Source organism: Condylura cristata, unplaced genomic scaffold, assembly GCF_000260355.1.
Source record: "Condylura cristata isolate star-nosed mole 26May11 unplaced genomic scaffold, ConCri1.0 scaffold00012, whole genome shotgun sequence".
NCBI lineage: Eukaryota > Metazoa > Chordata > Mammalia > Eulipotyphla > Talpidae > Condylura > Condylura cristata.
The window spans coordinates 37,915,781-37,941,409 of NW_004567113.1; the positions used below are offsets into that span (position 1 = coordinate 37,915,781).

General features: G+C 39.6%; 1 protein-coding gene across 2 annotated transcripts in view; it reads right to left on the reverse strand.

The window, feature by feature from the left end:
* KLB (klotho beta) overlaps positions 1-25,629 on the reverse strand; it is a 32,650-nt gene that overhangs the window by 4,042 nt on the left and 2,979 nt on the right. For both annotated transcript variants that reach the window (XM_004681347.2, XM_004681346.2), the window contains exons 2-3: positions 9,997-10,507; positions 4,664-4,932 (exon numbers count right to left, since the gene is read on the reverse strand). In XM_004681347.2, coding sequence (XP_004681404.1) covers positions 4,664-4,932; positions 9,997-10,507 — 780 coding nt within the window. The remainder of the gene's footprint in view (positions 1-4,663; positions 4,933-9,996; positions 10,508-25,629) is intronic.

Here is a 25,629-nt window from a genome sequence, read left to right on the forward strand (position 1 = left end):
AAAAAAAAAAGCCTCCTATTTGAAAGTGGTGACATATTTCTATTTGAAAGTGGTGACATATTTGCATTGTTATGGTCTTGCGCAGGTTGAGAACATATTCACCCTACAGAATACTGAACACTTGTCTTTGCACAAGGTACTTGGGTTAGGATTAGAAAGGAGAGTAAAAGACATCCAGAAACTCCTTTGACCCTTGGATGTAGTAATGTCCCTGACCCTCCACCAAGGAGACGAGCTGGACTTCTAGCTCTTTCCACAAAGCCCATGCTTGGCAACTGGTGATGGAGCAGTTGCACCCACCTCACAGGTGTGCTCGGAGGGTCATTGGCTCCGGGGAAGCGCTCTGTCTACTCTGGTGCACTCTCCAAACATAAGCTAGATAGGACCTGCTTTAATTTTCTCTAATGGCAGTAATTGCTTGCTAGGCGCTTGAGTCAAAACTGAAGCTAACGTCTTACTAAAATTAAAGAAAAGGACTTAAGGAAAACAGTTTTGAATTTGAGATAATCAGAAAAGCAAAAGTTCTATGCTTATTTTAAATACTTTTTATTCCAGTGATTGAATTTAAATGCACCTGGAAAAAGTGACAGTTAACCTTTGGTAAATATTTTTCTTCTAATTGTTTTCTCATGTGTCATTTTTGTAGTATAACTACAAAGCCATTTTACTGCCCACTTACCATCTGCTAACCTGTTCTCTAGAACACTAAATGGAGAGAACACTGATCATGTGAACACGGAGTTAATCCATATATAATTAAAACCTTCCTAATTTACATTGCCAATGTTAGAGGTTTGAAACCTCATAGATCATGGTTTTGAGAGGATATGAAGGCAATCTTAATTATAATAATAAGGCAAAGCCAGATCAAATGAAAATCTAAAAATCTCTGGAAAGTGTTCCTCTTGGGTTACAAGTGGTTAAGAGATCTAGTTAAAAATCTCAATTCTAGCTCAGGGAGTTTTTTCCTAAACTTCTAGTCCCCGCTGAAAAGAACCTGGATTTCATGGAGAAATTACTTTTTCCAGAATTAGAGCAGGAAAACATCATGTGCCAGAAAAATAAGGCAGAGCATAAGAAGTGCAAGGGAGAAGTCAAGAGACACAGGAGCCTCTTAAAGGGGTCCCACTGGCCAGATTTGAGATAATTTGAGCATAAAACACTAATGAAACTGACAATTATGAATTATAGCACACTGCACTGAAGAGTCGGCCTATTCAGGACTATTCAGAAATTCATCATTGTTGCATTGTACAAAAGTAATTCAGGAAGGTTCATGAATTAATGTTTAAGACCACCGAGTAAAATATTGGGGAACAGTCTACATACATGGTTTTAAAATATCACTGTCAAATTGCTTCTTAATTGTAGAAGTGGAAAAAGAACCTTTCATTTAAGAGGTCCGGGAAATGCCACCTTAACTGGAATCTGATGAGTAGTACCTCCGTATACTAATGTCTTCAGTCACAAAACACTGATATCCCATGGCTCTGAGGTGATGAATTAGGAAACAACATCAGTGTAGTATTCGCTCCAGAAACAGTGGACTGAATTTAATAGACAAGTCCATAACATGAGACGTTTTTAATCAGCTGGCCTGGACTATTAAAAAAAATATTAATACCATGAGATGGGGAGTGTTGCTCTGAATTCAAGGAGGCCAAAGTTACATGCAACCAGTGTGTAATGCTTTTTTCTTGATGTACTTTTAAAAACTCCATAAAGGACACTTTGGAAAATTTAAATATGAATTGTATGTTGGATGATATTGGGTCAATATTAAGTTTTCTAGCGGTGATGATGATATTTTAATAATATAGGAACATGTCCGTGTTCAGAGGAAACATGCTGAAATATTTTGGAATCATGGTATTGATGCCTGCAACTTTTCATGGTTCGTAAAAGAGAGAGGTAAAGTAAATGTGGTGACATGTTAGCAACTGGCCAGTCCTGATGGGGCTATTGGTGTGAATTGTACTAGTTTGAAATTTTTCTTTTTACAGATTTATTTATTTATGTATACAAGAACTGGGGTACAGGCCAGAGATGCAAGGGATGAAAGGATTCACTAGAGACAGAGTGGGGAGCACAATAGGCAGATTGACTGAGGGAGGCAGTAGGTGGGACTGGAGAGGTCAGCTGCGCCATGAGGGTCACCTCTTTGGCCAGGGATTGAACATGTGCTGCAGTGGGTACCGACAGCTTCACAGTGCTGTGCTTTAACCCACTGTGCCACTAGGGGAGGGGGGCCCTACTTGGAAATCCAACAAAATGTTGGAGGTGAAAAAATTGTAAGAGGTGGAGGGGAAATAATATATTTTTTAAAAGATTTATTTATTTATGCATACAGAACTGGGGTACAGGCCAGAGGTACAAGGAGGGTGAGAGGATTCACCAGAGACAGAGTGGGGAGCAGAACAACCGACTGCTGAAGTACACTGCTGAGGGGAGCAGCGGGCGGGGCAGGAGAGGTCTGTGTACCATGTGGGTCACCTCCGGGGTGAGGATCAAACTCATGCTGAAATGACTTTAGCTTCTTCTTAGTGCTGTGCTTTAACCTGCTGCACCACCAGGGAGGGTCCGAAATAGTATTTTTAAGGTGTTTCTTTCACTTGTCAGTCTCTCCACAAAGGGCATCTAGTTGTAATGCCTCCACAGCACCTAGTTGTATATCCTATAGATGATTTTTCAAAAAGCACCCTAACGCATCTTGGCAAATTATTCATCCTCACTCTTAGTTCAAGGTAAGTTGATGCCTCATCAGGCTACAGGTGTGAGCATGAAACCTGGATGGGATAATCAAGTGACTTGGGTCACTTTCCCCTGATCCAAGTGATCAGCATTTATGGGATCAATCACTGTGGGAACAGGTGTATCTTTTGCTGCAGCAGGGATTTGTGGTTGGATCATAGACCGACAGGAACTTTTGTCTCTCCTGGGATGTTTCTTTGCTAGTCTAGAATTTGGGGAAATATAAAGACCCACCTGAAGTGGTAGAAAAAAGATGGCCAGCCTCTGCCAGGTGGAAAGGAAGATAGAAACTGGATAAGTAGGTGATTCCATGGGGAACACAAGTGAAGATAATTATTCCCTGTGTTTATGTTAGATTCTGTGTCCTTTTCCCACTAACAGCCTTGTTTGATAACAGAATACTACTGGTTTGGAACCTTGTTTCATCATGAACTGATCCTCAACTCTAAAAGTAAAGTCTTACCATTTAGATAGAACTGGAGGAAACGATGCTAATTGAAATAAGCCAGAAGGAGAAAAACAAATACTGGATAATATCACTTATATGTGGAACATAAAGAAACAAAACAAAACAAAACAAAAAAAAACAGACAAAACTCAAAGCAAAACCAGCCCTTGGTTTCTGACTGCAGAGCTGAGGTTATCAGCGGGATAAAAATGGAGGAGGGGCCCATGGACTGTGGTGGAGGATGGAGATTGGTACTTTGGAGGTGGCTGTGGTGTGCTGACCCACACTTGAAGTATGAACCTGTTTTCCCAAAACATATGCAGTGTTAGAAACGGATGATACTTCAGGAAAAGTCTTTTAAATAGCCACAGGGATTGAGATTCATCAGCCATGAGATTTGCCCTTATATGGGTGGAGCCCTTTTTTCTGATGCCGTCTTTTTCACATCTTGTTGCCCTGTGTTTCTAGAATGCAGGTATGAGTGTTGTCTTTGGAGATGTTACGGCATAACGGCAAGAGACACAGTTGGGTCACCTGGGCAGGTTTATTAACCTCTCTCTCTTCTGTTTATAAAATAAGGATTTTAAGATTCAGTAGAAAGAACTCCCACACATACAGCAGTTAAATGCTTGGCACATCGTAAAATTCAAGCATAACTATCTAGTATTTTAGAAAGAGCCCTGTGCCTCTGGAGGCTTGAGGGTTGCTGTTACAGTTCTGTAGCTATTTGTGTTTCCTTGGACAAATCACTTATGTCTCAATTATTGATTGACATGTCTCACTTCCCTCATCTATAAATGAAGAACTTGGGGTAGAAGGTCTCTAAGGTCTCGACTGTCTCTAAAAATTGAGCTTGTTCACTCACTACAGATTGAGCACCTGCCCCACGCCTGGAACTGCTCCAATAAGGGAAACACAGCCTGCAGAGCCTCAGACATCACCACCTCCATGGGAAGAGAGTTTACATTTGATTAAGGCAAGACAGGTGATACATAAGAAAAATGTGTGAAATGGTTACCAGGACCCAGTGGGTAGAGGAAATAGGGTGATATCAATTGAAGGATACAAACTTCCAGTTACGAGATAACATCAAGGGAAATTACCAGCTCTGTCAAAGAGCAAGAATCACTTTACGAGGCCACTAATCAATTGCTGATGGCAAAGCAAAAATCCAACATTTTTTTCATGTGATTTTGACACTCTGAACAAATGCTTTTTCTATAAATGCCTGTCAATTCCCCCTAGATTTCGTGTTCCTCATCTCCACCACTGAGGATGAGTTTGGTACACGAAGTCTCAATAAGTATTATTCCTCTTGCTTCCTTTCCTCTTTCTCCAATTCTCTTTAATGAGCTTGTCCTGTAGTGTCTGACAGTTATCTCTCAGCTGTCACTGAGTAAATGAAATAAAACATTGTGTGGTATTCATGTGCAAATTATAGTTTATTTGCAAGTAGCTACTTACCTTCAGGACTGACTCAGTGACACCCCAGGAGAAGTCACAGGGAAACTGGCCCTGCACATCTGGTGTGGATTCTTTAAAAGTAAAGCCATTCTCTTGTATGATCTGTTTATAGTAAAGTGCTGAAGACTTGGGCTTCCTCTCTTTTTGTGTACTATTAAAATCCACATAAAATAATCCTCGGCGAGTGGTGTAAGCATCCTGCCATTCAAAGCCATCCAGCAGAGACCAGGCAGTGTAACCAAACACTTGTATTTTATCAAACCTTATTGCTGCACAGAAAAAAAAAAAAAAAAGCAGAAGCCTAAACAGTCTGGTTCATGTTCACGATTTCACTAACACCGTGCCAAGCTGGCATGAAACCAACCCTCTTCCTACTCTGCAAGCCCATTATATCAAACAGAATATTCATGTATACACTTGAAACGTGGCATTTATTTTCATGCAGGATAGTACCCACCCCCCAGCTATGAACCACAGAAAGGAGCAAATTGAAAATATTCCTGAGCCTTAGTGTGTAAATCTGTGTCACAGTGCATGGTAATTTCTAGCCCTTCGGGACCAAGGCAGATGTCTGTTTATGTCCAAGAATTTCTCATTTCAAGCTTGGGTTGGTTCCCATTCATGCACAAACTATCTTCTTCTAAGAAACTATCCTTCAGGGACTGAAAAATCAGCTTGAGAATTAACAAGGGATGGAGCTCTAAGGGGGAGAAAGAAGCATGATGTAAGAACGAGAATTAACTGGGCCGAGGGGCAGGAGGCAGGAAGGCCTGCTCTGGAAGGTCCGGGGAGGGTGCTATTGGGCAAGTTTCTTGACCTCAGTTTCCTCCTTTGTGTAAAGACAACCTATTAGGACCTCTCTAGCTTGAAAACACTGACTTAGTAACTCTTAGGAATTGGGTAAAATGGAATGTGCAAGTCAACAGCAGCCATAAAAGCGACAAATTCCCGAAGCAACCATCAATCATTTTGCTTAAAGGTTTTTGTTTCTCTTGTAGAAATGTCTTATTTCTACGTTTTAGATGCTTTTTAAAAATCACGTACTTTTTTCCTAAAGGGTGTGATATCCAGGCCAGGAGACTCCTTTGAGGCAAGAACATCCCAACAAGCCCTGCTTCTGGGCATGGATATGTCCAGGTCTGTCTGGGGCTCATGTCACGCTGCTCTTTCCTGTGCTTGGGGGAGCAGGAGCAGAGTCCTGTTGCCCCCGAGGGGCCCCCTACGAAGACTCTAACCTGCAGAACCTGAGATTTTTCAGACTTATGACTTATTTTATGATTTTTTTAAAGATTAATAATTTGGTTTTGTTTTTGTTTTTTTAAGATTTATTTATGCTTACAGAACTGGGGTACAGGTCAGAGGTTTGGTGGGTGAGAGGATTCACCAGAGACAGAGTGAGAAGCAGAACAGGCAGATGTACCGAAATACACTGCTGAGGGGAGCAGCGGGCGGGCCAAGAGAGGTCTGCCACACCATGTGGGTCAGCTCCCTGGCAGGGGATCAAACTCATGCTGCAGCAGCTTCAGAGAGCTCCATAATGTGTTGCCACCAGGGAGAGCCAGGATTAATTTTTTTAAATTATTTATGCGGCCCTCCCTGGTGGTGCAGCGGGTTAAAGCACAGCACTGAGAAACTTAAGCCACTTCCGCATGAGTTCGATCTCCTCCTGCCCTGGAGGAGATCCACATGGCGAGGCAGACCTCTCTTGACCCACCTGCTGCTCCCCTCAGCAGATCCCCTTCATCGATCTGCCTGTTCTCCTCCCCACTCTGTCTCTGGTGAAACCTCTCACCCTCCACATCTCTGGCCTGTACCCCAGTTCTATATGAATAAACAAATAGACCTTAAAAAATTATTTATGAATACAAGAATTGGGGAACAAGCCAGAGGTGTGGGGGACGGGGATTGAGAAGATTAACCAGAGACGGAGTGGGGAGCAGAATAGTGAATCTACTGAAATACACTGCTGAGGGGAGCAGCGGGTGAGGTATAAGAGGTCTGCTGTGCCATGTGGGTCAGCTCCCTGGCTGGGGACCAAAGTTGTGCTGCAGTGGCTGCTGATAGCTTCAAAGAACTGACTTAAGATCCTTACACCACCAGGGAGGCCCCAGACTTATGACTTCTAAAAGAGCTACAAACTTTTAGGAAAATGCATAGAAATTTCCTTTCTATTTGAGTGAAATAACGCCCAGTTCCAAACAGGGCAGAACCTTCATAACTCAGGCTTGACTTCTGCTCCTTGATTTCAGCCAGTCACCTGTAGATGTCACTGCTTGAGTAATGCAAGGGATGAGGGGCTGCGCAAGGGTGGGAGAAAGATCTGGAAGCCATGGAAACTAGTCAGTTTTGCCATTCATGACTCATTATTTGCAACTTTTTCATCTTCGAGGCATATAATAGAGTAAAAGGAACACAATTTCAGGAAAAGCTTTCAAGCATCTTAAAGCACTGGTGTTAGAAAACTTTGGACATTCTTCTCTTAGCAGTATAATTTTCTTAGTAGACAGAAACCACCTTGTTGCCCTTTAAGGATGAACCTGCAGTCTATAAAGGACGTGAGAATAGCATTAACAAATTCCATCAACACCAGGCAATAACAGTAATAGCCGTAGACAGCTATGCCTCGTTTTATTTTGCTCTGCCCTGTCATGCTCCCCAGTGTTTTTAAAGTTTTTTACAAATCGAGGGTTTGTGGCACCTGCGATGAGCATGTCTGTTTACCTTGTTCTCACTTTGTGCTGTGTCACACTTGCTAACTTGCAATAGTTCAGACTTTTTCTTTTTAAAGATTTATTTATACACACAGAACTGGGGTACAGGTTAGAGGCACAGGGGCAGTGAGAAGATTCACCAGAGACAGAGTGGGGTACAGCATAGGCAGACTGATGAAGTACACTGCTGAGGGGAGAGCGGGCGGGTCAGGAGAGGTCTGCCAGGTCATGTGGGTCACCTCTGGGGCCAGGGATAGAACTAGCAGTGAAGGGGCTGGAGCTGGCTTGCAGTGCTGCTCTTTAACCTGCTGCACCACCAGGGAGGGCCCCAGACTTTTTCATTATGGTACCTGCCAAGGTCCCCTGTGATCAGTGGTCTTTGATGTTACTGCTGTATTGTTTTGGGGCACCACAAAATGCACCCAGATAAGACCACAAACTTTGCAATGTTGTGTATGTTCTGACTGCTTCACCAACAGGCCATCCCCTCATCTCTCTCCCCTTCTGTAGACCTCCTCATTTCCTGAGATACAACAATATTGAAATGTTGCTATTTCAATATGGCTTCTCAGTGTTTACGAGAAAGGGAGAGCCACGGTCCTGACTTTAAAGCTAGAATGACTGTACTGTGGGTGGAAGGCATGCTGAAGGCTGAGACAGGCTGAACTGAGGTGAGGACGTGACAGAAGTTTGAAACTAGCAGAAGTTAGTTCATGTGGATAAGGAGAGAAGCCATCTTCACACCATCAGCGTGCAAGGTGAAGCAGCAAGTGGTGAAGTTTAATGACAAGTATATGTCTCCAGAAGGATCAAACAAGGATATAGATGGAGATGATGGCTCCAAAAAACAGATTTTCAATGTAAACAAAGCCACTTAGACAATCACACCTTGTTTAATGACAAGTATGTGTCCTGAGAAATGTGTTGTTAGGTGATTTCTTCATTTTGTGAATGTCACAGCGTGTTACATAACCTACCTAGTATGGCCTACTTGGCAGCTGGCCTCTCCCTCAGGACCCCTGTTGTTTATGTGGACTGCTGTTGACTGAAGCATCCCTATGCAGTCAATTGCCTGAATGTATTTGAAGAAGATGCCACCTAGGACTTCAATAGCTAGAGGAAAGAAGTCAAACTTGGCTTTCAAGCTTTCAAGGACTGGTTGACTTTACTAGTGACTTTAAAGTAATGTCAGTGCTCATTCTGAAAGTCCTTGAGCCCTGAAGATTTATGCTAAATCAGCTCTTCCTGTGCTCTATAAATGGAGTGACAACACCTGCACAAGAGCACATCTGTTTACAACATGACTTGCTTTTAAGTCTGCAATTAAGCTCTGCAGCTCAGGGAAATTCCTTTCAAAATGTTACTGCTCACTGACAATACTTGGCCACTCAAGGCAGAGGTTTATATTACTTTCCTATCTACTAACACCATATCCCATGGGCCAATGTTTAATTTCAATTTTCAAGTCTTATTATGTAAGAAACACAGAGGTTTTGACTGCCTTTGATGAATCTGGACAAAGTTTATTGATTCACCATTTTAAAAACCATTAAGAACAGACGTTGACTCATTGGAAGAAAGCAAATGGTCAACAAGAACGGGAGTTTGGAAGAAGTTGATTTCAACCCTCTTGATGACTTTAAGTGGTTCAAGACTTAGTGGAGGAAGTAACTGCAATGTGGTGAAAATAGCAAGAGAACTAGATGGAGCCAGAAGATATGTTTGAATTCCTGCCCTCTCATGATAAAATTGGAATTGATGAGGAATTTCTTTTTATGTCTGAACAAAGAAAGTGGTTTCTTGAGATGGAATCTACCCCTGGTGAAGACATCCAGAACATGTTAGGATGTTACATAAACTTAGTAGATAAAGGTTTCATAAAGCAGCAGGGTTTCAGAGGAATGCTTCAGTTTTGAAAGAAGTTCTACTGTGGATGAAATGCTATTAGACAACAATATACACTACAGATAAATCTTTTGAGAAAGAAAGAGTTGATCGATGTGGCAAAATTCCTTCTTGTTATATTTTAAGAAATTGCCATCTCAGCCTTCATAACCACCACCCTGATCAGTCAGCAGCCAGCAACACTGAAGCAAGACCCTCCACCAGCAGAAAGGTTATGAACTGATAAGAGTAAGATGAAACTTAGCATTCTTCAACAACAAAGTAAGGTATTCACATTGTTTTTAAAAGCATGCTTTTGCAACTTAACAGGTTGTAGTACAGTCATGCATCCCTTAGCGATGTTTCAGTCAATGAAGACCACGTTTGTGACTTCTCTACATGACAGCCTCTGTGTACACAAAACTATACCACCTAGTTTGGGTCCCTACACTCTGTGACACTGGCATAACAACAGAATGGCCTAACAATGTATTTCTCAGAGAGTACCCTTGTTGTTAAGTGACACATGACTGTATAGTGTAAATGGGACTTATATTTATACTGGGAAAATAAAAAGGTCATGTCTACAGCTCTATTGTGATAGTCACTCTATTTTGTGGTTTGCTCCAGAACCCACACTATCTCTGAGGTGCGCCTATATTCAAAGGAGACATTAAATATCTAATAGGATAAGTATTCAAAAAAATTTTAAAAACATCAAGTTAAAGTGCAACCAACCTTGAAGAACCTGGTTGAGGAAATTCTTCATCATGTAGATGGCTGTGGTGTCTTCTGTTTTCACATGACTATCTGTGAACCAGCCATTTTCAGCAATCAAAATTCGGGGGTTGCCATATTCCAATTTAATCCAGTTCAGCACTTCTCTTAAATTCAGTGACACAACTTGCCCCATTTTAGTCATGGTGTTCTGGGGCTTGAAATTGTTGGGTCCAAAGGAAAAAGCAAAGAAATCAGCTGTGCCCCTAACCTCATTTTTCTCTGCTTTAGAGAAAATGGGCAGAATGGAGAGCATCTTTTTTTTCATTACTTCCGGATAGTCACCATTCCCATGGATAGCGTTGGCAAACCACCCGAGCACAGAAACCATGGACTGCTGGCACTTGAGAATGTCCATCGTGTTTTCTGATCTATTTGGCTCAATCCAATGAGATCCCAACGTGATTGACAACCAACCCTTCTGATGAGGCCGGAAATTGATGTTGTAGTTATGCCAAACTTTTGAATGAGCCTGATAAGAAGAAAATAGTGTTAATCTTTTACTGCCCTTGCTTATGAGGATTTTCACTTGGTCTTTGAAAGTTTTTTTTTTTTATTTTACAAAAGTTTATTTTTACATCATTTTGTACATATATTTTTTTCCATCTCAATTGTTATCCGCGTGGGTTTCCCATCACCAAGTCACCCGTGTGCCATCACCATAATCCCATGCATTTCCCTCCCCACACCCCCCCATTTTTGATCCCATTCCCCACTCCACCCCCGCAAAATGCCTCTGGTATATGGTTGTTCATTATTTTTGTTATTTTCTCGCATGGTCCATTATACTCCTGCTATGAGTGAAATCATCCGGTATTTTTCTTTCTCTTTCTGGCTTATCTCACTAAGCATGATCTTTTCCAGCTCCATCCAAGTTGCTGCAAAAGACATGTGTTTCTCTTTTGTGGTTGCTGAGTAATATTCCATTGTATATATGGACCACATCTTTTTAATCCAGTCATCTACTTTTGGGCATTTGGTCTGCTTCCATGTTTGAAAGTTGTTTTTTTTTTTTTTTTAAGGGTGTATTTATTTATTCATCCAGAACTGGGGTGCAGGCCAGAGGTGGTGAGAGGATTCACCAAAGACAGAGTAGGGAGCGGGACAGGCGGATCGATAAAGTACACTGCTAAGGGGAGCAGCGGATGGGTCAGGAAAGGTCTGCACGCCATGTGGTCACCTCCACCTGCGGCTCGCTTACAGTGCTGTGCTTTAACTGGCTGTGCCACCAGGGAGGGCCTGGAAGGTCTTTACATGGACAAAACTAAAGATTAGGATGATGCTGGGGAAAGTTGCCCAGGAGCCTGGGTCACCTCAAAGTCCTTTGCTGACAGTCTAATGCTTCTCCCACAAGTTTGTTGCAAGGCAGGTAGTTTGCTAGTCCTATCTCTAGCTTATGCTACTCTCCCTGGCTCCCTTCCTGGGCCCTCATGGGGCTGGGGCGTTACAGGTGAGATACTGTGTGCCTTCTCGGGCTCCTTTTCTTACATAAAAAAATACACATCAACGGTGATCTTTCATTGTTCCACAGAATCACCTTTATGCCCTAGCTTAGAAGTTCAGGATAAGAGCCTCTGAATTCTGTCCAGGGATCATAAGAGAGTCCACCTTCTAGGCTTGTTGTGAGGACTGAATGAATTAATATATATAAAGGGCTTTAAGACAACACCAACTCAGAGAACTCCTATAAACTGTAGCTGTTACTACTATTTTTTAAATAAGGGTAGTGGCCACAAGACTACACAAGACAGAAAAATGTGGAAAACATACGGGCTTTGGGATCAGCACACTTGAACCTGAAGTTCAAGTACCTACTGTGTGGCCTTGGCCAAGTCACACAACCTTTCTGAAGCTCTTAGTCTCCTCAACTGAAATTAATAATAAAACCATTTGTGAAATTGTTATTAGAGGCAGAGCTACTGTGTATGTTAAATGTGTAGAACAAACAAGCACAGGAGGGGCTGTCAAAGATGGGTGTTTTGTTATCGATCCTGCTGGAATTTGTATCTCCAACTGCCCCTTACAAAGGAGCCTCTTTATAACCACTTATAAAGGTGATGTTTCCCAGTCTGCTTAATAGAGACTTACTGATTGCTTATGCAATTCCTGGCTTGATCTGTCCTGAGAAGCTGAAATAAATGGCCCTCAGGAGACAATAAACTAATTAGGATAATAAGACTAGGATGTGTAAAAGAGAAAAATATAAAATAGTCCATAAAATGAAACATTAAGTAAAAAAAATAATTGAAAGCCAGAAGTTATGGTCCAGGACAGAGCGGGAACTACATCCGAAGGAGACGCAAATACTAAGGACTCCAAATAAGGATGCTAGGTCTGTTCAAAGCCCAAGACCACCTCTTGGTCCCAACCAGCCATAGGATAGACTTTACCTGTGTCCCTGCCTCCTCATCCCCTGGGCGTTTAACTTGTTGGCTTTGCCCGTCTACACCCCAGTCTCCCAGTTTCTCCTTTACTTAGGTATTTCTAAATAAGTGCACCATCTCTAACTATTTTGAACTCACAAGTCTGCTTTCTGTTCTGTTCCTCAGTTTTTCTTTTGCTCCTCAGAGCTCTTTTAAATTGTGTTGACTTACCTGAAACTGTCTTTTTTAGGTAAAAAATAAAACAAATATGCGTTATGGCTTAAACCTCAAAGATCCCATGAAAATATCCCATAGCTTATATTTCAGGGCGCTGAAAATAGCCCATAAATCCTGTTAGGATGGAGAAAAGTGGACATTAACGTAAGGGGTGAGGAATTGAAAACTGGTGCATCCTTGCTGTATGCAGGAAAAAGTAAAGTAGTCCCAGTTTGGAGATATGATTTCTGTCCACCTGTTCATACTCAATTTTTATTGGAAAAATCTGGAACATTTAAGCACTCAACTGTTTGTTCCCAGGGATCCATCAGCATGTTCTTTCAGGGAAATGTCCAGTTTGTAATCTCTCCCTGACTCTAACCTGAGGTTCCAGTTTCTGAAGGGCTCACCTGTGAGCACCAGACAGATTCCAACATAACTAGCCTCAGCCACTCTTTCTGGGCTTTTCCAGGACTGAAATCACAATAGAAAGTCTTGGGAATTTCTTTTTTTCTGATTCAAAACAAAAGCAATTTTGATGTACTAGAATTTGAAGGGGACATACTTAGTGTTGTTCTAATCGATCACTTAATCCCTTGGAGACACAATGCTGTCAGCCATAAAAACCACAGCAGGCACGGGATTATGGTGATGGCACACGGGTGACATGGTGATGGGAAACCCGTGGGGATTACAATTGAGATGGAAAAAAAATGTACAAAATGATGTAAAAATAAACTTATATAATAATAATAATAATAAAAACACAGCGGTTAGTGCCTCTCTTCAAGGTTCTTGTGTTCCTCTGATGTGTAAACTGTAAAGCATTATAAGATTTTGAGTCATAAACTAGCTGCCTTGCAAATATAACAACATCAGACACTAAAGGGATAATAAGATGGAATCAGTATAAACGTTAGTAAACCTGCCCTGACAGAAAGAATTAGTTCTAGTAGGAAAAAAGGAGTTTCTTTAAAATATATGTTCTCTTGCATGTTTTAGTGATTTGATGAAAAAAATAAAATGGAATCGTGATTACATCAGCATTTTTAGTGGGAAATAGGGCAACTCACAAGACAACAGACATGCATCTTTAAAAATCTTTCCAAGCAAATTTTCTCTATATCTCTGCATGTGTTGTCAAGCCCCAAGGTGACCTTCACGGTCCACTATGTCTCTTTCACCTTTGCTGGTATTTGCATAGGCTATCGAGGTATCTGGGGTTATCTCTGCTCTGGTCAGAAGACGGCCTCTAGTCTCAGGTAGAGAATGTGGGGGAGGTTCTGTGGGCAGCCCTCATGCTTAGAACTTGATCCTGCCCGCCAAGTAACAAGATGAAAAAATATTATGCTGCTAAAGTAAGTTTGACATAAATCTTGATGAATCAGGGAAATCTATGCATGTCCTTTGGCCTGATGCTCAGAAAGGAGCTCTGTTGGGAAAAATTAAATGAGGTTAGTTGGGGAGGACAACCTGGCCCTGCAACCTTGCACAACAGGCATTCTGTGATTTTCCAAGGTTACCCTCTATCTTGTACAAGGCCATCTACCTTTGGAATGATTGATTTAAGGGAGCTTCAACCTTTGTTCTTTAGATTCAGTAGCTTAACAGGGAAGTCAGCAGCTTTTTCTTTCTGAATCAGCTATCAGGGCCTAACACCACTGAGAGACAACCATGGTCTAGTATCATTCTGTTCCCTCCTCTGTTCTAACATGGCTGCTTTCTTTGATGCCCCTGAAAAGTCCAGACTCAGATAAGCTTTAAGGATGACAGGAAGCAAATAAGATAGCTGGCACGACTATAGAGATGAAGAATGGGTGATAGGTCAGGAAGACTTAGCAGGATGCTGGAAGAAGGGATGGGCTGAGGCTGGGCAGACAGGCTGAGAACATCATTTAAAAGGCTCTTATAAGCCCTCCCTGGTGGCGCATCTGGTTAAAGCACAGCACTAAGAAGCTAAAGCTACTTTTGCATGAGTTTGATCCCCGCCTGCCCCAAATCCTCTCACTGACCCTGCACCTCTGGCCTGTACCCCAGTTCTGTATGAATTAATAAATAAATCTTTAAAAAAAAGATTTATTTATTTGTGCATACAGAACTGGGGTATACAGGCCAGAGGTGGGGAAGGTGAGAGGATTCACCAGAGACAGAGTGGGGAGCAGAACAGGCCGACTGACCAAGTACACTGCTGAGGGGAGCAGTGGGCAGGTCAGGAGAGGTCTGCCGTGCCATGTGGATCTCCTTGGGGCAGATGGGGATCGAACTGATGCGGACGTAACCTAAGCTTTGTAGTGCTGTGCTTTAACCCGCTGCGCCACCAGGGTGGGTCCCAAATAAATAAATCTTAAAAAAAAAAAAAGGCTCTTATATAAAAACAACTGGTCATTTATCAAAGGTTGCTTTTAAATCTGCACCTGACTTTAGTCACATTTCAGTTGAAATAGCTTCATATAAGCCAAATACTCATTTATTGTTAAAATATGTAATAAACTATTAAATATAAGTGCTAAGGAAAATGTACATTGAAATGCTATAGCAGACTTTTCATATCTTTGTGTTCCCTTCTAGCTCTTCCAAATATATTTCACAACTGAAATATTGTGAACAATTTCTATGTTGTTTTTAGTCTTCATAACTATCTAAACAATATAAAGCATTCACCAATCTGATGAAATGTGGTTCATTTAGTCATTTCTTTTGATAGAAGTTAATTTGTTTTCCTTCCTTTCTACCTTCTCTCTTTCCATCTTCCTCTCTCCCTCCCTCTTTCTCTCTCCATCTCTCTCCAGCTATTTTTGTCTTTCTGTCTTAAATAATGTTGTAATAACTAAACTTTGTTTTTTTTTAGTAATAACTAAACTTCAAATATATAGTTTTAATTTGAATTACCTTCTTTTGTAGGAATAGCCAGGAATAGACTGGCTGTTTTTATTAAAAAATCATTTTACATATTTTCAAATTATTTTCCATAATTTCTGTCCATGGATGTATTTTTTGAGCATCTGCTCCAAAATGTGGTTGTTCTATTTTGGAGCTACATGACCAGATAGAAGCATGTCATTCACCTACATGATACTACAGGGGACAGGACCCTGGTCTTGAAAGCAGGAGACCCCAGCTCTACTATTGGTCCTGATGATTTATCTGGGCTAAAAACTGTGGGCATGAAGAGTTCTCCTGTTGACTCTTCTTCCTTACCTGCTGAGTTTCATGGTTGATATGTCTGCCCTCTTTTATTTTTTGAAGCTGATGGCATTTGATTTATTGTCTGTTTGGACTGGGGTTAAGTTCAGTTTGATTATCACTTCTTTATATCAAGTTTTCTGATAATTATAACTGCTGCTCTTTAAAGATTATTTAACATATTTATTGGGTACTTAAGGCCTGTGAACTTCACTATGTATTGCTTAAAAAGTATTTCCTTAGGCCCTCCCTGGTGGTGCAGCGGGTTAAAGCACTGCACTGAGAAACTAAAGCTACTTCCGCCTACCCCGGATCCCTGCCTACCCCGGAGGAGATCCACATGGCACAGCAGACCTCTCCCGACCTGCCCGCTGCTCCCCTCAGCAGTGTACTTCATTGATCTGCCTGTTCTGCTCCCCACTCTGTCTCTGGTGAAGCCTCTCGCCACCCCTGAGCCTCTGGCCTGTACCCCAGTTCTGTATGTACAAATAAATAAAATCTTAAAATAAAAAAAAAAAGTATTTCCTTAAAATATATTATGTGACTTATTTTCTCTTTAAAAAAATATTTATGTATAGAAGAAGTGGGGTATAGGCTAGAGTGTGGGGGATTCATCAGAGAAAGAGTGGGGAACGGAACAGGCAGACTGCCTGAAATACACTGCTGAGGGGAGCAGCAGGGGAGACAAGAGAGGTCTGTGTGCCCTGTGGGTCAGCTCCTTGCCAGGAGATAGAACTCATGCTGCAGGAACTGCTGATAGCTTCATCGTGCTGTGACTTAAACCCTTGTGCCACCAGAGAGGCCCCATTATCATATTCTCATTATTCTTAAGAGAAAATTTAAAATATTAACAAAAATTACCACCTGTCCTAAAGAAAATACTCATCATATTTTTTAATGTCTCAAATTTGTGTTTCCTGTAGTTGGAACAACTCAGTGATAACCATGTTAAAATCCACCTTAGTGAATTTTCTCCAACTATATTTTCAAGTTATTGTAACAAATCATTGACTGCTCTCAGTTTGTATAGTTTCAGGATATTACTATAGAAATCGTGTAAAAACTAAACTTGACTCCATTTTTCTTTTAAAACAATGGTCCTGGCAGTGTTATAGAATTCTAATTTCAGATGAATATCACTATGTTAAACTTATGCCTGAGCTAGAATCTAAACCTGGCAGCACAAAGGGAAGCAGATCTAGAATAACATTCATAATTTAATTAAATGAAGCATCTGTGGATTTTCTCAGATATTAGAAGGGAGTTAGAAGAAATCAATATTAGCAAATTGGTGCTTTATTGTAGTTCATGTTCTTTGCATCCTAACTCTGTAGAGGGTGGAATGAAATTCTAACTTTGTCTGCTATTACATTTACAATAATGATTCTGTTAGTAATGTTACATGCAAAAGGACCTTATGACTGAAGCTAACATAGCCTAAGTTGATGAACTGAAGACTTTCTTCAGCATTTAGAAAAAAGTTAAAGATAGTCAATTTGGGCATCCCAGGTGGCACAAGGGGTTAAGTCTCAGCACTATGAAGCTATCACCAGTCACTGCAGCATGAGTTCAATTCCCAGCCAGGGAGCTGCCCCACATGGCGCGGCAGACCTCTCCCGTCTCAGCCACTGCTCCCTTCAGCAGTGTCCTTCATCGACCTGCCTGTCCAACTCCCCACTCTGTCTCAGGTGAATCCTCTCACCGCCCCCACACTTCTGGCCTGTATCCTAGTTCTGTATGCACAAATAAATAAATCTTTAAAAAAGAATAGAACAGTGAGTAAACTACAGACCTTAGAAAAGTAAGAGTACAAACAGTAATAAGAACTAGCATGTCTAGTGCCAAATGTGTACTGTTCTGTTTCCCGTGTGCTATCTCACTTAGTCCTCACTATTATCACTATCATTTTAGAGGAGAAGAAATAGTGGAGAGTGGGTAGGTGACTTGTCAAACTTCAGGAGCTAAATAAAGCCCAGGCTTTACTGATCTTGGCCTGTGTTCATCTGCTAATTATAATGAAGATGAGCCTTAGAGGTCAGTTGGTCCAATTGAAATTCTTTTTCTATTATAGGTGAAGAAGCTTAAGGCTAAGAAATAAGTAACTTGCCCAAGGACATCATGCAAATTAAATTCTGTGCCTTTGTGACATATTATTTTATGTCTTATACCCAAAGGCGATTGAAAAACTTATAAAAATATTCAAAGAGTGTGTCACACAAGGCACAAAAACAGATCTGTAATCTTGACAGAGACTTGTGACAGTGTTGGGAAGGCTAAGACAAGGTGGCAACTGGGTGCTCATAGTTTTGATCACGCCTCCAGTCAGCCTCACGGCTGGGTCGCCACCTTAGTGCCACCAAGTCAATGGGAGAATTGATCAGCATTGTCTTCTTTCCACCCCCACCCCCAATCTTTATAGACATTATACAGATCAACAATGAATTTTGGCAACATTCTAGCTTATATCTTTCCTTCAATCCATTGCTATTCTTTTATCCTTTTCTTCTTCATTCATTTACAATGATTATTTCATTAAATTCAACCCTACAAACACTTAGCAAAACCAAGGTAATATGGTAAGCATTTAGAAAAAATATAACAGCTCCTGCCTTCACATGACCTCTAACTAGAGGGTAAAGAACAGAAATAAGTAGAATTAAAAACAATATACTTTTATGGTTCAATATTTAGAAACAATAAACAAATCTTCATGTGATAATATGATTCAAGTTTTATTAAAAGTATGATTCTACAGTGTGTGTTTATATATATATATATATTGTTTGAAGTAAAAGTGCACTATCTATAGAATAGTTAAATAATTAAAAGAATTTAAAGAGTTGATTAAAATAGTTTGTCAGTGAACATAATTGTGCTTGTAATCATTCTTCAGGTTCTCCAAATTAAAAAAAAATCTTAAAAGACTTAAAAATAAAGTTCCCTTATTTTGTATTTCATTACATATTAAAGAATGCTTTTTTAATCCCTAATCATATGTTGCTGTTCAAAGGTAAAAGGAGGAGACCTAAAATACCTGTGTGATTAACAAGAAAGGAGAACTGATAAGAGTAAGCCCCAGGCTTTATTTAAGACTTAGTTAAGAAACAATGCTAAGAAGAACCAAACACTGGACTCCACCAAATGCTGAAAGATTTCTGGTTTTCACCAGCTTCAGGGCTCCCCCAAACATTTTTAAGTAATACTACTAGATCACCCATGAACCACATACATTACTTCTGCCATTTGCTTTCATTGGTTATTAAGTTCTAGAGTCTAATCTATTCTCAGCATTCCTAAGCAACAGAAATCTCTCTTTTTTTTTTTGCTCTCTAATTTTAATTATACCTTTTTCTTTTAATTTAGACTAATTTCTGATGTTATTTTTCAATAAGTTTTTATTATGCAATCAAATCAGGTATCTTCTACAACAAAGTTCTCTCAACTCATAATTGCAAGGATGTAACACACTTTCTATTATTTACAATATTTTCTGATCTCCATTTGAGCCTAATTTTCCATGTATGAGAGTGTTCATATCAAATCAAGCTGTTTAAATATGATCACAATGTTATTCTCTGAGCATTTATAATTACATTTATTTAAACTCTTGTTAATCATTCACTGAAGTATAACTTTTCCTATTTAATGGTTGGAAAAGGTAAATATAGTTCTCTTGAAGGTTTTAGAATACCAATTTTATTCTGAAAATAGTTTTTTTCTTTTAAACATGACTAATATCTGGCAGTGGTATTCTCATTATAGAAACTGTTTTTAGCAATTCTCATTCACAAGCACTTTTCTTCATTTATTTAAATTTGATTAGAAACTTCTATAAGAATGCTAGTTTTAACTGATATGACCATTATTTCCTGTAATTTGTTAGAGGTGTCTTAGGTGCTAAGGAAAATGATAATATAAAGGCTATGCATTAGTTAATAAAGTGAAAATTCTCTTAATATACTTAAATTTTAGATAGTGTTGCCAGAAACACACATATGACTTAACATTTTAATGGGACACAAGAATTTTGAGTAATTAAAAGTTGAAATCATGGGAACAAATGAAGAATTTTATGGTTAACGTATGAGTTGGGGGGATAAATTGCTCATTATGTTGAGGACAGATAACACGTTTTCATCTTTAAATAGAGAAGTTGAATCAACACCAGAGGCATCATCATTGGCTTTGTGGTTGAAAATTCTTTTTCACTGAATTTAGGGAGCTGATTCATGTCCTCCACTCTTGCCAGTTTGGTTTCACAATAAATAAAAGTTGAACCTTTTTAAAAATTAAATTTTTCAGGGCCCTCCCTGGTGGCACATCAGGTTAGAGCACAACACTATGAAGTGAGCCACAGCTGCTTCTGCACGAGTGATACCAGCCAGGGAGGTGACCCACCAGCAGACCTCTCCTGGCCCGCCCGCTGCTCTCCTCAGCAGTGTGCTTCATCAGTCAGCCTGTTCTGCTCCTCACTCTGTCTCTGGTGAAGCCTCTCGCCACCCCTGCACCTCTGGCCTGTACCCCAATTGCATATGCATAAATAAATAAATCTTTAAAAAAAATTACTTTACATGTCTATATAGCTTTGAGGTTATAGTTTTACTCTTCAAGGTAAAATTTTGTTTCAATATAAAATTTTGAAAAAAATTTCCTGCTTCAGTTTCATCAACCATAAAGTGGGTTAAGAATATTTATTTAGTAGGGTAATAGGAGAATTAAAATGATATATGAAAAAAATATCTTCTATGATTCTGACATGGTAATAAGTATGTAAGAAAATATTTTCTTTATAATAAAATTATTAAAAAGTGTAGAAATTAAAAATTTATTGATAATAATTATCTCAACCTTCCATTTTGCTTTAAGAACTAAAATTGATCTTTGACCTTTCTTCTCCTCTCTTTGTGTATTTTTTCTTCTTTTTTTATTGGTGTGGGAAGGGGAATTGGTGGAAGGCAGAAAACAAGTTTTCTAAATTAACCTTAATTTTTCTGTTCTTCAATGACAACCCAACCTCAAAAAGTATTTTAAATTTTAAAATTTTATTTTAAAAAAGATTTTATTTTATTTACTTATGCATGCAAGATATAGGCCACAGGTGAGGATGTGGGAAAGATTCACCAGAGACAGAGTGTGGAGCAGAACAGATAGATTGACTGAAATACACTGCAGAGGGGAGCAGTGGGGGAGACGGAAGAGTACTTCTGCATCATGAGGGTCAGCTCCCTGGCCTGGGGATCGAACTTGTGGTTCAGGGGCTGCCGACAGCTTTACAGTGCTGTGCTTAACCCCTTATGCCATTAGCAGGGCCCTCTTTCTGTATTTTTTAATGGGAAAAATTGTTACAGATCATTTTCAAAGATTTTGCTATTACCTAACTAAATCATGCTGACAGAGGATCCTGATAGTATTTCCATTCCAAAATATTACATTTATTCTTCAAGACAGAGCAGAGGCACTGGCAGAAGCATTTTTAAAATGTCACTTAATGGATTTGAGAAACACTGCAGCTTTCTTGTTAGAAAAAGCAGTTGTTGTAGCTTGCTGGTAAAGAAATCTTAGCTGTTAATCACATGAATGGTGACTTTTTTACACCTGTTTTTACAATTTTTTAAAAGATTTATTTATTTATGCATATAGAACTGGGGTACAAGCCAGAGGTGCACCTCCCTGGCTGGGGATCGAACTCGTGCTGCAGTGGCTGTGTTAGCTTCATAGTGCTGTGATACCCATTGTACCACCAGGGAGGGCCCTGTTTTTACAATTTTTTTTGTCTATAAAGTATTCTTACAATTTTAATACTAAATTTTGGTGAATTTTAACAGAGACTTAAGTTCACGATATAAAGATGGTTGTTCTATGTTTTTTTACTTGAAACTATATTTTCTTTACCCTCCTATTTTATTTAGCTCTTACTTTCATTTATGGAAATTGTCATCATCTTTAAAAACAGAGAGAATAATATAATAACCCCTCATGAATTTATTTTTTAAAGCTCTGCAGCTTATTTCATGATGGGCTTTCTAATTCTTTTCTAGAAAAAGGCATACATAATTTATTTGTATTTTCTGAAAAGTCTATGTGTCTCTGCCAGACTACATTTATGTACACGTGTGTATTACGTGTGTGCATGTATGAGCACCTGGAGTCCACTTCTATTCAATTGCAGCTTTAACCCTTTCTGAGACAAACCTGGAAACCTTTCTTCAATAGAAAATAGCAAGTTAAATTATTTATTGATACCTAACACAAACCAACTTTGCAGGGGCTTACTGGGGAAAGGAATGATGCCAAGAAAGTCTAAGACAGTGTTCCTCAAAGAGATGGCAAAATGGGAGAGAAATAAAGTCTAACTCAAGGCTTAGAAACCAGCTGCAGAGGCCTTGGCTTAGAGTAGTGTTTCTCAACAGCTCTCGTCCTAAAATCCTCTTTCACACTGTGAGGCAATCTCTTGTTCCTTGGGGAATTAAAAAGATCATTTCTTTATTTCTGTGTGGTACACATATATTTTATTTAAGTTTGTTTTATTAAAGATTGAATTGTAAAGTTTGGTTAATATACATGTAAGATACTTAGAAATAAACCATTAACATTTTCTCTTTTTTTGTATGGGAGATCACATGAGGTGTAACAAAGAGGAAAGTGTCTTAAGTGCTCCATATCTATTTTAAGGATATTAGAAAACATCAGCTCCTCTTGTATAGGAGAATATAAAATTTCCTTCCAAAATAAACATCAACAAAAATGTTTTAGAAAATATTAGTACATGTGATAGTTGAATAAACAGACAAGCAAGGCAGCCAGCATGAAATGATGCAGAAAACAACAAATTCTTTAAAACAAGATGTTAAGACACAAAAAATGATAAAAATAATTTATATAACAAGTTATTTGTAGGCTTGCATTTTACTTTTAAAATAGGCAAGTTTCAAGAGGTAGGTTGAAGGTTTTGTTCATAGGTCACTATAAGAGAAGTGGTTTGGGCAGCTCTTTTGAGTAAGTATGTTGCAAATAACACAAAGACAAATAGGGACTGTCTTTATTCCCACTAGCTCCGGGCCAAGCTAGACAGTCTTCAACATCATGTCTCCATTTAGTATAGCTTTTAAAGATTTATTTATTTATGCATACATGAGCTGGATGTAGGACAGAGGTCAGGATGAGAGGATTCATAAGAGACAGAGAGGGGAACAGAATAGGCAGATTGACAGAAATATACTGCTGAGGGGAGCAACCAGTGGGTCAGGAGAGGTCTGCTGTGCCATGTGGGTCACCTCTCTGGTCTGGGAAACTCACCAGTGGGTGGTGATAGCTTCATAGTGCTGTGCTTTAACCCCTCCAGGGAGGGCCCCATTTAGTATTTTTAAAGCATTGTTTCTTCCCCCCAGGCTTTCTGATATTCTATCTATTAATTTGAATTTATATATGCAGAATATAAATTTAGTGAAATGTGCTTGGGGACATTTTGTAAAGTTATTATTGTTCTTATGTCCATCATATTGGTTTTATTTCAAAGTCTTGGTTCCATGTACTTTGTTTTTCACAGGTTGTCTATTGCACATATAAATCAGTGGCTCTCAAAGGAGAGACGGGAGAGGAATTTCGTTTCTCCCCCCTCCCCAGGAGTCTTTTGGCTAGTTCTGGAGACATTTTGGTTGTCACAACCCTAGGTTGTCACAAACACAGAGGTGGCACTGGTATCTAGTGTGGTGAGGCCAGCTTTGCTGTTAAATATCCTAGAATGCACAGGTAAGCCCCTAACAAAGAATGATCTGACCCCAAATGTCAGTAGCACTGAGGCTGAGGAATTGTGGTGCTGGGTTGACAGTACCTGTATGAAAAATAATGACTTAGAGACATGAAACAATCAAGACTAATATGGAAACATTTAGTATAGGAATAAACTGAATGAATTACCATTTCATGAGCAAATTCATCTCTACAACCTCTTTCCACTTTTACTCAGTGGTTCTCAAATGTTTCATTTTAAGAAGGTGGAAAATCTACACATTTAAATTGTTATGAATATTTATTGATTTAAAAATTGAGTGAAAATAGGCACCCTCGCTGCCTTTATTAATGTGTAGCCTTGAGGCTTTGCTGATCCAAGAGATAGACCAAACAGGCTGGAATATGTCTCTGGGATGAGAAAAAATTGAGTTGAGAAAAATCTTTCCTCTACAAAGGAGAGGATGACGCCAACCCATAAGGACAAATAGATATGAAAGAACTTATAAAGAGCTCCTGAATGTCTCTTGTTTACTGAGTACATCCATCTGAGTTGGTTACTAAGCTAAGAAATTGCTCCTTTTTTAAAAAAAAAATAGAGGCCCTCCCTGGAGGCGCAGCAGGTTAAAGCACAGCACTAAGAAGCTAAAGCCACTTCAGCATGAGTTCAATCCCTGCCCCTGAGGTGATCCAATGGCACAGAAGACATCTCCTGACCTGCCGCTGCTCCCCTCAGCTGTGTACTTCGTCAGTCGGCCTGTTCTGCTCCCCACTCTGTCTCTGGTGAATCTTTTCACTGCCCCTGTACCTCTGGCCTGTACCCCAGTTCTGTAGGCATAAATAATAAATAAATTAGGTCTCTACCACTTGCAACTAAAAAGTTATGACTAGCATACCATTAAGTTAATATAGGCAGCATTTGTAGAATTAGCAATAGTGCAATGAAATATGAATTTTGAACAGATTGGTCCTTTAATGACAAAGCCTAAGCCCCTCCTCAGCAAACATTCACACCTCACATGTACCTAACAAACTGCTAGGTACTAGGCACAAAAAGACAAAACGAAGTCTTTGCTTTTAAGTAACTCACATACCATATAGTTGAGTGTTATGTTAGAAGCAAGCACATCTAATTTTGGAAAACCAAGGAGGAGCGCTTAGCCATAAAAGGTCAAGAATAGTTTAGAGGTGGTGACTGCCTAAACTGAGTCTTGAGGACATTAGATGGCTAAAGCAGGGAGTAAGGGCATTCTGGCTGGCTGGAACACCAATAGGAACTGAGAGAAGAGGAATGCTATGTTAAAGCTGAGGCACCGCTAGTAGTAATAGGATTTGGGGAACAACACAGAGGGCTGGCCACGAAGGAGGCTGGAATAAAGGCCAGTGTCTTGACAGTACTGATGGAAAATGGGAATGTTACCCCCAAAGCTTTGGGGAGCCACTAATGAATGGGGGCAGGCAACATGGTACAAGTTACAAATATCACAGTGAAATGAGAGGTGTAGCTATTTGGCAATACTGTTGCAAAGATTATAGATAACAGCTAAGGCTGTGTTCACCATGTGAACAGATGGTCAAGTCAAATGCATCTGTTTTCTTGGGGAAATGTTATAAACTCAGAGTGGAGTGTCCATTGGGGTGTGATTTTCACCTAAGGCTTAGTTAGACTCACTTTTAGGTAATCACCAGGTCTGTAATAAAATGGAATCTAAATTCCAGGTTTGTGTCAGGAGTGGCTAGCTCATTCTTTTTCTCTAAACCAGGGTATTTCAAACAGAGTTTCCAAGATCTCCCTGAAACTAAAATGACCCAAGAGTCATAATGAAATCTTTTCAATAGCTGAGGACTGGGAAGTAAAATGGTGTATAGCATATATCCATGGCTTTATAGTGACATTTTGGTCTTTTAAAATATTTTACTTATAATCATTCCTATTAGACTTTTAAAAATTCAAATGTTTGTTGTACTCATATGCTAAAAACTGCTTCTTTGGGTCAAGAAAGAGGAAATTGTTTGCAACACAAAACATCAAATCAATCTTTCTATATTAAAAAAAGACAGAGGGAGAAGTAGACAAAATGAGTTCATGTCAGGCTACCAAAGC